The sequence below is a fragment of the Quercus robur genome, chromosome 9 (genome assembly GCF_932294415.1).
Source record: "Quercus robur chromosome 9, dhQueRobu3.1, whole genome shotgun sequence".
Taxonomy (NCBI): domain Eukaryota; kingdom Viridiplantae; phylum Streptophyta; class Magnoliopsida; order Fagales; family Fagaceae; genus Quercus; species Quercus robur.
The window spans coordinates 17,265,323-17,278,189 of NC_065542.1; the positions used below are offsets into that span (position 1 = coordinate 17,265,323).

At 37.4% G+C, this 12,867-nt stretch overlaps 2 protein-coding genes across 2 annotated transcripts; one reads left to right on the forward strand and one right to left on the reverse strand.

Moving 5' to 3' along the window:
- Nucleotides 1-2,783: 2,783 nt before the first annotated feature.
- LOC126700788 (serine/threonine-protein phosphatase 7 long form homolog) lies at nucleotides 2,784-3,321 on the reverse strand. Its single transcript, XM_050398973.1, has 2 exons — nucleotides 3,141-3,321; nucleotides 2,784-3,052 (listed from the first exon to the last, which is right to left on the reverse strand). The coding sequence occupies exons 1-2, from the start codon at nucleotides 3,319-3,321 to the stop codon at nucleotides 2,784-2,786; spliced, it is 450 nt and encodes a 149-aa protein (XP_050254930.1).
- Nucleotides 3,322-8,867: 5,546 nt separating this feature from the next.
- On the forward strand, nucleotides 8,868-11,292 carry LOC126699287 (RNA-binding protein 1-like). Its single transcript, XM_050397016.1, has 2 exons — nucleotides 8,868-9,220; nucleotides 10,006-11,292. The coding sequence occupies exons 1-2, from the start codon at nucleotides 8,999-9,001 to the stop codon at nucleotides 10,945-10,947; spliced, it is 1,164 nt and encodes a 387-aa protein (XP_050252973.1). The 5' UTR covers nucleotides 8,868-8,998; the 3' UTR covers nucleotides 10,948-11,292.
- Nucleotides 11,293-12,867: the final 1,575 nt, after the last annotated feature.

The following is a 12,867-nucleotide window of genomic DNA, read 5'->3' on the forward strand; positions in this document are numbered from 1 at the left end:
TCACTCTCTCTTCTTTCAATCATAAAGTCACTCCTCTCTTTCATTTCTCATCTTCCTTTCTCTCTCCCCTCTTTCTGATTTGGTGTCTCTCTTAGATTGGCGTGGACTAGAGATCAACATCGGCAGTATGGACTGAAGATCAGTGGTGACAGTGTGATGGTTTAGAGATCGATGGTGACGGCGTGGTGCTTTGGAGCGGTGGCGACGGTGGATTCTCTTTCTCTCATTCCGATTCTCTCTTTCTCTCACTCCAATTCTCTCTCTCAAATTGGATGTGGGTTTTAATTTTGCTTTGAATTTTTGTTGTGGGTATTGATGCCAAATTTATGGTGGCGGCAGTGGGGGGTTCCTGTGTTGTTGGTGGAGATGGGTTCACAATGGCTTTACGCAGGTTGCTATAGATATGGGTGGCGATTTGGTGGCAGTGGGTCGGTGTGTGTTCTAATTCTCTCTCTCAGATTGGGTTTAAGTTTTGGTTCTGCTTTGAATTTTTGTTACTGGGTATTGGAAGATGAGTTCAGCTATTCAACCAATTTGAATTTGCAAAATAGTGCTTACGTTCACAATACCATGAGACATGAGTGGGCTTGGTTATTTCGTGAACAACAAATGTTTTATGATGAGTTGGTTGGTTTTAAGTTGCCAGTGCCTCGACAACTCGCATCACAGATGCCCAGAGACACGATCGATGAACTTCGTAAAGCATTGAACCGCATAAGAGAAGAAAATAATTGAATGAAGATACGTCTTAATTGATATCGGACCCAAGTTGAGATTCGAGAGTCAGTGAAGGGAGGGTGGTACGAGCACGCACAATTCATGTAATCACTTCTTGCTGATCCCATTTATCAGTCAAATGTGGAAATGTCAGATGAAGAATAATCGTGTCATGGTATAATTAGACTTTGTTGGAGAACTATTTTGCTTAACTATGTTTTAAATGTATGTGTGTCACTGTTGTTGCATTTATACTATGTAAACCTTATTATTGATTGTGAGAAGTATGCACGTTATTTGTAATCTAGATTATTCCCACATAACGCATAAAAGTTAAATATTCCCACACATGATGTTTTTCAATAAGCACCTACAACATAACACAGAAAACTTAAAATTACTTACACGATGTCACCAATATGCATGCATTGCATATTGAACACTAACGCTACTAAAATTATCAACTTAACCCTAGACATAACACACATACCACATAGGCATTCACTCTGACAGGTAGTCCTCGTAGTTGAGGACATTGTTACATTCCGCCAGAGTGAGTTGCCTGTTTGTTGCGGCAGCCAGCTCTTTTGCCAGTTGTAACATGTGATACTTGGACTTACGAAGTATCATTAGATTGTTTCCTTTTTTTTTTTTTTGGTCACTGCACCCTCATATTGGTGCATGTTTCACCGTGGTAGTGTGAGCAAGATACGGTTGGCAAGAGGTGCCCGAGTCGCACGAGATCATCATGTAGAGTGTTGGACTTGTTCACGCGAAAGTCCCACTCCCACCGCAGTTTGGCACAGTATTCCCTCTCGTCGGAATCTCTCTCCCTCCTATAATTATCTGGAAAACGAGGTAGCATCCAATTGCGCATTGACATTGGAAAATATGACTTTTAATCGGTATGTGTAGATGTTTTGCAAGGGTAGATGTAAATGGGACTTTATATAGGAGTTTTGCAAGGACAAATATTCACATGGATGTGACTATATGTAAGGGTAAGTATTCACATGAATAAAAATGATATGACTTGACAGTATATTGTTCAGTGAGGTGTTGAGGAGCACATGCAAAACTGCGAACATGGCTGGGCTATACAGTGGCACCTGTTGGTGCATATGCTTCGCTGGGCTATACAGTGGCACCTGTTGGTGCATATGCTTCGCTGGGCTATACAGTGACACCTGGGCTATACAGTGGCACCTGTTGGTGCATATGCAAAATTGCACACTGACATTGGAAAATATGACTTTTAATCGGTATGTGTATATGTTTTGCAAGGGTAGATGTAAATGGGACTTTATATAGGAGTTTTGCAAGGACAAGTATTCACATGGATGTGACTATATGTAAGGGTAAGTATTTACATGAATAAAGATGATATGACTTGACAGTATATTGTTCAGTGAGGTGTTGAGGAGCACATGCAAAACTGCGAACATGGCTGGGCTATACAGTGGCACCTGTTGGTGCATATGCTTCGCTGAGGCAGCTATTTAATATGGCTATAACTTGTGCTACAGTAGCGGGCTGGTGATGTGTACTACAAGGGAGGTTATGTATTTATTCACGTGAATACTATTCAGCATTCCTATGCTTCATCTGACATGACTTGACGAGACAGTGCTTAGCTGTGTTAAATGTATCATAAACTTTTCAAGGATGCTCCGCATCCTCGAAAACGGTGCATTGCAAAAGGATGCATATCTGTGTATTGACGTGTGTGTAGGTGATATGACTAGACAAGGTTCATGTGAAGACTATTCAGCATTCCTGTGCTTCATCTGACATGACTTGACAAGACAGTGCCAAGCTGTGTTAAATGTATCATAAACTTTTCAGGGATTTTCTTCTGCACTCATAACAGTGTATATTGGCATGCTATCTTGTTAAGTAATCCATTAAATTAATGTTAATTAAACTTTTGGTTTGAAACAGGGTTTACTTTTCGACAACAGTGTCTTTAGTGAATGTATTACAAGTGGCATACATGCAGGGATTTTGACCAACTATAGACACATGTATAGTGAATGAAAAATGGCATGACAATTGTATCAAACTAATCAAATAACATACTGATTGGCAAGGGGACCTGCCTCCACTGACGGTTGTAGCGGCCTTGCAACAGGGCATATCAGTGGGAACCTCGAATACGCCCAGAGCTGCACCAACATCAATGCTCCTCCAATGTGCATCGCCTTCGTCTCTGATGCCTTGCATAAGTGCATGTACAGCCAGGCTAATGCTCCATTACCCCAACTGTACCTCTTCGTGTTGCTGATTGGGTTCAGGAGCTGTAGAGGCATCACCGACACCCGGTCTGCCGACTTGTCTAGAAACAAAATGGTCCCCACTCTGAGAAGTATGTGATAGCGCATGTTACTGCACTACCTCGTCAGTAGCATCCGCAGCTAAGGGACCTCTAAATTGTGCCTCTAGCCAGGTGACTCTTAGCCTTGCCCCAGCAAGGATCGACTTGTTTTCATGGGGATACAGTATCGGGTCTGGAGGACGATGACCCAGTAACTCAAGACACAACCTAGGCCAATCTAGCTTGACACCCCCAATCACTGGCAACCCATCAACAGGAACCCCTAACATCACCTCTATATCTTGTAAGGTGATGCGCATCTCTCCATGTGGTAGGTGGAATGTAAGCGTCTCCGTACGCTAATGCTCGACCAGTGTTGCGCGTGATCCACTTCCAAACCCACCTCAGTTATGTAGCGAGCAATCCATGGGTCTAGCCCATGCCAGGGTAACTTGCAAGATCGGCATCTGCACTTTAGCACGCCTGGCATTACCTACACATAAGAGAGCACTGTCTTAGGATAGTGCATACGAAATAACTATAAGAATGCTACATAATAATAATATGCAAGAAACAGTAGGCTAACTAGTTAGTTACGAACATTTTGCAATATGTTAGTTACGATGTTAACTGGTTATTCACTCTAACTCAATAGTAGATAGGATCAATTCAAGATCAATGACATTGTTTAAAATTAGCACGAAGGTGATGGGCATTATGTTTTGAAATGAATGAACAAAGTGCCTCACTATGTCAAATGGAGTAGGGAATTAGGAATCAAAGTTAGTTATCTTATGTATAGCCATGTCTAATTGTGTGTGCACATTTGGAAAAATAATGGCAATGGATTCATTTTAATTGATTACTATAGCTTCTAAATGAGATCTACTGACTTTGAATATTTCTACTCCATACCATTTTCTTGATGCTATTAATGAAAGAGTGTTTTTAAATTCATGATTATTTATGCTTCATACCATTTTCTCTTTGGATTAAATAAAATTCTGCCTAAACCAAAAGAGAAATGCTACCATGTCCAACATCTATTTACAAATAATCAAAGAACCCTATAGAAATAAAAAGAAATGATTTCGACATGTCTGAAGCTTAGTACAACTACGTACCTGACCAGCAGGCGTCTCCCACAGCGCCATGGATCGATGACCCAGCTGCTACGTCGACTGTGTACCAACCGTGGGTCCAGGATCCACATTTCGCAGTTGTTGCATATCTAACACGCATGCAATCATGTTAGACACGTAATTCTATGTTTAATAGTGAAGAAAAGCATGGCTTTTGCAAGTAAACACAAGCAAGTAATTGAATGTTCTAGAACAAACTCACAGAAACAAATAGAGAGAGAGAGAGAGAGAGAGAGAGAGAGAGAGAGAGAGAGAGAGTGAAAGAGAAACAGAGTGAGAGAGAGATTTGATAGAAAATTGAAAACATATAATTGCTCAACTAAATTATACATCATGCATTTATATATACACTGATTTTCAATCCATGTAATCATATCAAGGAAGAGTTAAAGTAAAACACTAAAATATAAAACAGCTAGCCTGAGCATATATGCCTAACTTGATCCTAATGTTCATGGCTGCAAGGCATAATTGCAGAACGTATAAGCAACCTAATCAATGTCTAAATCAAACAAAGTAAACCAACAAATGAACACAGCAAAATGCAAACCAAAGAATCAATTAAGCACCACAAAAAACACCATTGTAAAACACTAAAACATAGCTCTAAAATTAAAAGGTACCCAATTACCCGTAAGCAAGCCCTGCAACCCATCAGTAGTAGAATGTCCCTTCTTTAAACAAAGTGTAAAGTTCTTTCCTTTTACTTGTTCCCCTAATCTCTAAAAGAAATTTTAATTCATAAAGCAAGAAGTGAAAAGGGTTCATTGAAACTTAGTGGCTAGTGAGGTGTGTTTTCAACAAAAAAGGGGGAGACAAACATGGAAGTAGGTAAAGGTGCTATTAGAGACTTTAGTGCAATGGACATCTCACTCACAAGCACAGCTTTGGAGGCAACTAATAATAATCAAATTAATATTGAGCTTAATTAAATGGATTAAACAACTCTGAGACCTATACCATCAAATGATGGTGTGTGCATAGTTATATGTCAAATCAACACTGAATTGGTGACCATAATAGTCCAAGAGCTTAGCTTTCTTTTCTTTTGGGTTTTTTTTCTTAATTTGTTTTTAGGAACCCCACAGTCCAAGAGTAAACAATTTTGAGATTATGGATACAAACAAGATATAAATGGAAAAAGAATTCTTAAATTTTTGCAAGAAGAAGAAAAAAAATAGATTATCTAGCATTTTTCTATAAAAGCCACAAGCCTTACAAAAAGAAATCAAATTTTCTTTTACCCTAGACAGAATTCAAGAACTGCAAAGTCAATTATGTACATAAAATTTATGAAACCTACAAATTAAATATTTTGTTAATATTAGAAGTCAATTATATTTTTATTGGTCAAGTTTGGTTGTAAATTAGGTTATTAGTAATTCATTTATTTTCTTCGAATCAAGCACATTTTTGTAAATCAATAGTTGGCTTTCCTAAGTCAACTAGAAATAGGGTCAAGGTAGTTAAGGTGAAAGACAACCTTAAGGTGCCAAGGCTTTATATCGCCCGACGCCCTAAGGTGTGAGGCGACAAGGCCTTTGGTGCAGCCAAGGTCAGCCCATTCCAGAAGACCTGGAATTTACCAAATTGTCTTTATTTTGGGAGAACTTAATTAAAAGCAATCCAACAGGGAAAAACAAAAACAAACAATCAAATAAGAGTCAATTCAACTTTAGATTGACCAAGGAAGGTCCCAAGAAAACTCTTCATCATCTGAAATTCCCAAATTAAAAAAGTCTTTAAAGGAAACTGCAATCAAATAAGAGTAAATTCAACTTTAGACTAAGGAAGGTCCCAATAGAACTCTTCATCATTTGAAACATCCCAAATTAAAAAACTCTTTAAAGGAAACTGCCAGTTACGTTCCCATCACTGACTCCTAGGTTTTTAATTTTTTTAATCATTTTTCATCTTTGTTTCTTTATTGCAATTTTCCATCTGCATGAAATTTTAGTATCAAAGCTCGTTCTACATCATTCACACAAAATAAGAACAGCAATTCATATTCCATTCTTTTCCATTAATTAAATTATATATCAATTCCCATTCAAAAGCCTAAACCTTTATACCCACAAAAATTATTTCCGACACAAAGAAATCAATACCTCCACCAATACCCTTGGGAAATAAGTATAGGGGGCCAAAAAAATAAAAAATAAATAAAGAAAGCCTTAGATCCGTTAGAAGCACCCTAGAAGTACCGACACCTGAAAATAGTTGGCTTTTCAGAGGATTTACTATTTCCATTCCCAATGCCACCACAAATCTTAATGCTTCCTAACCTAACCCAACATATTAGGAAAGGATGGGGTGACCCTAAAAGGCCACTAAGTTCCCTTTTCAACCCCAAATGTAATAGATGATAATAATAATAATTTGATGTACTTAGTCAACAAACATAACCCACAAATGACGGCTAATCTAACACAAGATAGAAGCTTGAACCGGCTTTAATACCAAATTTGATGTAGGATTTTTAGGAATTTCAGCACTAAACTAGATTCTTGATGAGATATTGAATGTGTTGATGGCTATTTGGTATTAAAACAATAAAAAGAACATCAAATAAAGAAAGATAAAACACTGGGCAATCACACCTAGGCTTTCCTAAGTAGTCACACTTAGGTAGGAGATAACAATAACGCTTGAAAAAAGTTGGAATGTTATTAAAATCTATCAATATTATCGACTACAATAAAGCCATTATATAGGCTATTTCTAAATCCTTTCTTAGAAAGACCAGGAATTCTAATAACAAAAAAAAGTACTTTAAGAACTTCTAAGAAAATTCTAGTCTCTTAAGACAATCAATTATGCATTTGTACACAAAATGTAACAAACTTTCAACTGATGTGGTAAGTTTATATGTTCCCATATGATATTACAAGGATAATGACATGAAACCCAAAAAAAAAAAAAAACTAAGATGTTGAATAAAAACAATATGGCACAGTTAGAGCCCCACGCAGAGTAAGTGGTAGCAAAGGTTTTAGGAGCCCAAAATAGTAGATATACAGGGCATTTATGAGTTCAATTTAGTTCAGTGATAGTGGATGTCCATGATGTGCATTTTATGGTCTGTGTGTAGATATATGCGTGCATATCCATTATACACACATTATATATATTATAATAATAACTTAACATAGTGGAAGCTTGTAAAAGCCAGTAAGTTTGAAGCTTGTAAAACCAATAGCTTCTCAATTCAAGATCATTCAGCATTGAATCAAAAAGAAATTTTCCCTAATTCAAAATCATGACATAACTTAAGACATAATTTTTTGAAATTATAGCGTTTGATTTGATACACTTTCAAACTATATGAATTAAAAAGCAATTTTCCCTAACAATGAACACTATTGTCATGCTAACTGTATTTTACATGAATTTCTACCCTAGATGTGCATCAAAACCCAATTCAAAACCAAACCCAACAAAGCTAAAACAGCAACAATAATAATGAATAGAGATAGAGAAAAATGTAACAGAGAAAAACTTAAGAAGCCACACTCAAATCAAAGTACATGCACAAGTAACACTTAACTCAGATTACATGCAAAGGGAAAAAAAGAAAATTTGAAATCAGCATTTAGAAATTACCTTAATACGTTTCTAGTCCTTTAACTCTGAAGATGGATTGGGTTGAGCTTCGGCTATGGTGAGAGTGAAAAGGTGTGAGTTTGGGTGTGGGTTTGGATTGAGCTTCGGAAAAGGTTTACTGAACAGTTTGGTTTGGGTACGGGTAGAAATAGGAGAACTTGAAGATGCATTGAACTTTGGAAGGGTCTACTGAACGGACTGAGGGTGGCTACTGATCGGACTGAGGAAGGGAGAGAAACTGTTGAGGAAGGAAGACAAACTGTTTTAGAGACGTTAAATTCAAAACTCCTTCTTATTCTCCACATAACTCGGTTTCCCCATTGCCGAGTTACAAATAGTAATGCGGGAATATTTTATTAGCCAAAAGCCATGCTGGATTGCCAGTGTGGCAAGAATCTGCATTGAACTCGACTTTGTAATAATCGAGTACCTAAGTAACTTGATTTTAGGGTCATCGAGTATCGAAACAGGGGCACGCCCCTATATAGTTTGTAAATAGGGACATATTGCCAAATATTTTGCCCCATAGGGACAAAAGGCTAGAATCTCCACCCAAACCCTAAGGATGTTGTTTTTGCACTATTTTAAGACAAATAAATTAATAAAAATAAAATATAAACAACAAATAATAAACACCATATCTATTTCAAATCTCTTCCATATTAAAATCTACACTAAGTGCCCATAATTTATTATATATATAATTCCTGATGTCAAAGGTATATATCTACTTGAAATGGATTTATTATCCCCCTATTTGTGCCTAAAGGCCCAATAGGCCTTCCTTCGACAAAAACAAGAAATCAAACAAAACGAGTAATGCTTCCCCTATAAAATGGCACAATTTGTGCCACAACTTGTCCATGGGTCCATGTGAGTATACTACCACTTACAAGTCACAACTCGAGTTGTGACACAAGTTCTTCCATTTTATAGGGCACAGGCAATTCTCATATAATCCTATTAGGTAGGCTTAAATTTTAAAGCTCAGATAAACCCATTAAAAAAAAAATTTGGGCCTTGACCCACACAAAATTACCAAATGAATAAGCCCAGCCCATAAAAGCTACTTTATAACACAGTTGACTTTGCATTTTACCCGTTTACTGAAGCTATGTTTGGGATTTTTAATTCTAGGGTTTTGGGAATTGTGTTTCTTTAACAGCTAGGGTTAGGGTTTTTGGGGGAAAAAAATTGAATTTCGAGCTAAATCAAAACAGCAATGGAGTCCGATGAAGCAAAGCTGTTCGTTGGTGGAATTTCTCGCGCCATAACCGAGGAATCTCTGAAGGTTCATTTCGAGAAATACGGCACCGTATTGGGCTCGTCGATTGCCAAAGACCGCGTCACCAAGAATTCTAGGGGTTTTGGGTTTGTTTGGTTCTCTGAGCCCTCTGCTGCTGACAAAGCTCTTCGTGATTCCCATACTATATTCGGCAAAGTGGTCAGTTTTGTTTTTTTGTTTTTTTTTTTTAAAAAGTGGGATTTGGACTGTTTGAGTTTCTTTTTACTCTGTTTGGTTGCTGAGAAAAATTGGGAAAATTTTGAATGAATTTGGATAATTGGGTCAACTTCTTTAAATTAAGTATTTTGTGTACACGTCTGTTAGTGGTTACTACAGTTATGTCTACGTATTTTGTTGCATATATGTTTAAAAAAAAAAAAAATTTTAAATGGGAAATTTATACAAAATCCTGGTGGTGTTGTCCTTAAAATGTGGGACGCCTTTGAGGTTTTGAGTATAACACTTAAACCTTATGATGCTGCTTCATGTGTAAACCGTTAATTGTGTAACACTTTACCTCGTGGAGGTTTTGAGTGTAACTTTACCCATGTTTATGTTTTATGTGGAATAGATATGTACCGACACTTGTCAATTCTCAATTGTCGTCATGCAAACAACTCATGGTTTGTTTTTATGGATGTTTTAAGGGGTTACGCATAAAATAATTCCACATTGGGTTGAGTGTTAAATTCTAAACTTCTGGGGAGTTTTGTGTTTTACAGGAAAACCGCTGGGTTTTGTATATCTCAAAGGTTTATTTATTTATTTATAATTTGCTAATTTTTCAGACCCCAATTCATTAATTTTATTTTTGGGTTGATTCCTTAATGATTTGGTATTTGAGGTCTTTTCTTGCAGTACATTTTCGCAGAAGACAAACAACTTTAATGCGTATCTATTTTCTGGGTTGTTTAATTTACTAGTAAATCTCCTTTATTTTATAGGTAGAAGTGAAAAAAGCTATACCCAGAAGTGAACAACATCATCATCATCAACAACAACAACAACAACAACAACAACAATACCACCACCCCCAAAACCAACAGCAGAATAGGGGATTGAGTAAGAGTAGTAGTTCTGACAAGGGGGATAATCAGTTTAGGACCAAAAAGATTTTTGTAGGGGGTTTGTCAGCTAGTCTAACTGAGGAAGAGTTTAAGAATTACTTTGAGAGGTTTGGTAGGGTAACAGATGTAGTGGTGATGCATGACAGCACAACCCAGCGGCCTAGGGGGTTTGGCTTTGTCACCTTTGATTCAGAGGAATCTCTGGAGGCTGTTATGCAGAATAAGTTTCATGAGCTGAATGGTAGGCATGTGGAGGTCAAGAGAGCTGTGCCGAAAGAGGCAAATAATGGTAGTGACAATGGTTTTAAGATGAGAATTGAGGGTGGAAGAGGGTCTCCTGGCAGTTCCACTCCTTATAATCCTACAAACTGGTTTCTTCCTGGTTATGCACCTTTTCCTGGGTTTAGTAGTGGGGGAGGTTCTCTTTATGGAACAAGCATTTATGGTGGTTGGTACCCTACAGGAGGATATGGTGGTGTTGGTTCTGGGGTTGCTCCACTTGCCCCTAGAAGTCCTTGGTATGGGCCTGGTGTGATTGGTGCTAGGACATTCCTGCTGCCTTATAGCAGTGCTTCAATTTATCCTGCATACCTGAGTGGTGGGGTTGGAGTTATGGGTATGGCTGCAGGAGGGTATAATGGTATTGTTGGTCCTGGAGTGAATTGGAAACTGAACCAGGTTCTTGGTGGCAACGAACCAGCAGCTGAAGTGACCACACTTAGGATTGAAGAGCTAAATTCTGATGCTGATTCTTCTGGTTTGAATGGAAGAAGTGAAGCTACTTCTAGCAAACAGAACCAGAGGGGTCTAAATGGATGACTATAGCCTTAACCTGTAGTTATGCTCTTCACCCTTTTGTTGGTTATTGAGAGGTTAGTAAATTCTTTTGCTGATGGGGTTAGGGCTAGATTGTTATCATCGTCTTCTGTGGTAAGTAGATTACCATCATTGTTCAAATGTTCTTATTTAACATGCTGCTCGCTGTGTGCCATCTCTAACTTAATGATTCATTGGTATAGGATTGGTCTTCTGTAATATATTGGCATTCAAATTTCAACTTCTCTCAGTGTTTTTCTTCTCTAGGTACATGCTAGAATGGTGAAATTGTGAATTATGGTTGCATCTAAAGTACTTTGATTTTTATTACATTTTTTTGTTCGTTGAGCATTGAGTCCCTTCTTAACTTTATCCTCCATTTTGTTTCTCTGAAAGTGTGGGTTGTTGACATGTAAGATTCTATGCATGGAATCAGCCTGGTTTATTGATGATTTCTATTTTTGGATTTCCTAAATTGGAATTGGATTTTCCTTTTTCTTCTGTTCATTTGTTCTGTTATTAGAAGTATCTAGTTTCTCTTGATCTAAATTAAATATAGAAATTTGGTGCAAACATTTAGTACTCTTTGAGTGTTTTTTGGCTGCCATTATATTTGCTTGCATTCTTTTTTCATATTGTCTATTACAATTATGGTTCTTTTCTTTGAGACCATTTTTGGATAGCTTTAGAAGGCTTGTGATAATAAATTTAACCATTCTAGTTGGGTCATGTTATTAAATTGAAATAATTGAGGGGAGATTATATCCTTTTGAATTCCAATGGTCTTTTCGATCAAATGGCATTTCCTCCCTCATAAGTAATGGGTGAGGGTAAAGTCATGGTTCCAGACTTCTACAGGTGCATGAGTTTGAAAACATCTACCTTTGTCATCTGAATTGAACATCTCAGTCCATTGGCATCTGTAACTAAAGGGTAGTACGTAAATAAACTGGGATGCTGCATTTTTTCAAAGTGTTGCATTAATGTTGAACTTAATTGCTCCCTGCTCTAGTCTATATGACTGAGGAGCTCCTATGGTAGGTTGTGGTTGCGGTGGTGGTTGTTATATAAGGTTACTACCCCATTGGTTTTCAAATAGATAAGCTATCTTACATGGGATTTCTTGTAAGGTTGGTTTTTAGCCCCCATGCTTAACTTGATTTCTGACTCCAAATATAATTGAAAGCAAGAGCAGCAAATAGCGTGAAGTGTTCCTTCGAAGAAACAGCCTCTATCAACAATTCTGGTGGATCTATCAACACTCTCAAGAATTGAGCTGAAGCTTTAAAATGAAACCCCCACTACCCAAACCACACTGCTTTGGCTAAGGGAAATTTTTTAAACAAGTGTAGAGAGAATTCTTTCTTTACATCACAAAAGGTAAAACTACAAACATCATTTTCAATTGGAACAAAACTTGCCAGCCTTTGGTTGGTTGGTAAGACACACAGCAACTCTCAACAGCAAGATCTTTAGTCTTTCATGAATCTTTAGCTTCCAAAGCCTCCACCAAAAGGAAGTAGTGCATTGCTTGAATCTATCAACTTTACTACACCATTCTAGTTTATTTTGTGGAGTAACATTCAATGGGATGCTCATGATAGCTTTACTGGATTATTCTTAGAAAGATTTCTCTGTTTGATACTGTCCCTACAATGGCTTTGAGGATTGATTAGGCTAGCCACTAAGATGGGGTTTGGGTTAATGGAGTTTTTTCTAGGTTTGAGTTCAAACACATTAAAGTTTTGGACTCAAGGATTTTTCCATGCATTAATAATCCTTCCATCCCCAACTAAATTACACTTCTTTCTTCAGCACCTCCCTTGAGTTTTCCAAGCTTCTCCAGACAGTTGAAGAATTTCTTTTTTTTTATTTGACTTCTACTAATTTTTTTTCTTCTCATCCCCATATATTAGTTCTTGA

Bases quoted from the DNA above. Each gene is read 5' to 3' on its own strand.
- LOC126699287 (XM_050397016.1), top strand. From the start codon at position 8,999: ATGGAGTCCGATGAAGCAAAGCTGTTCGTTGGTGGAATTTCTCGCGCC. The intron at 9,221-10,005 runs GTCAGTTTTGTT...TTTATTTTATAG, and splicing joins ATACTATATTCGGCAAAGTG to GTAGAAGTGAAAAAAGCTAT.
- LOC126700788 (XM_050398973.1), bottom strand. From the start codon at position 3,321: ATGTTAGGGGTTCCTGTTGATGGGTTGCCAGTGATTGGGGGTGTCAAG. The intron at 3,053-3,140 runs GTCCCTTAGCTG...TTTTGTTTCTAG, and splicing joins GCTAGAGGCACAATTTAGAG to ACAAGTCGGCAGACCGGGTG.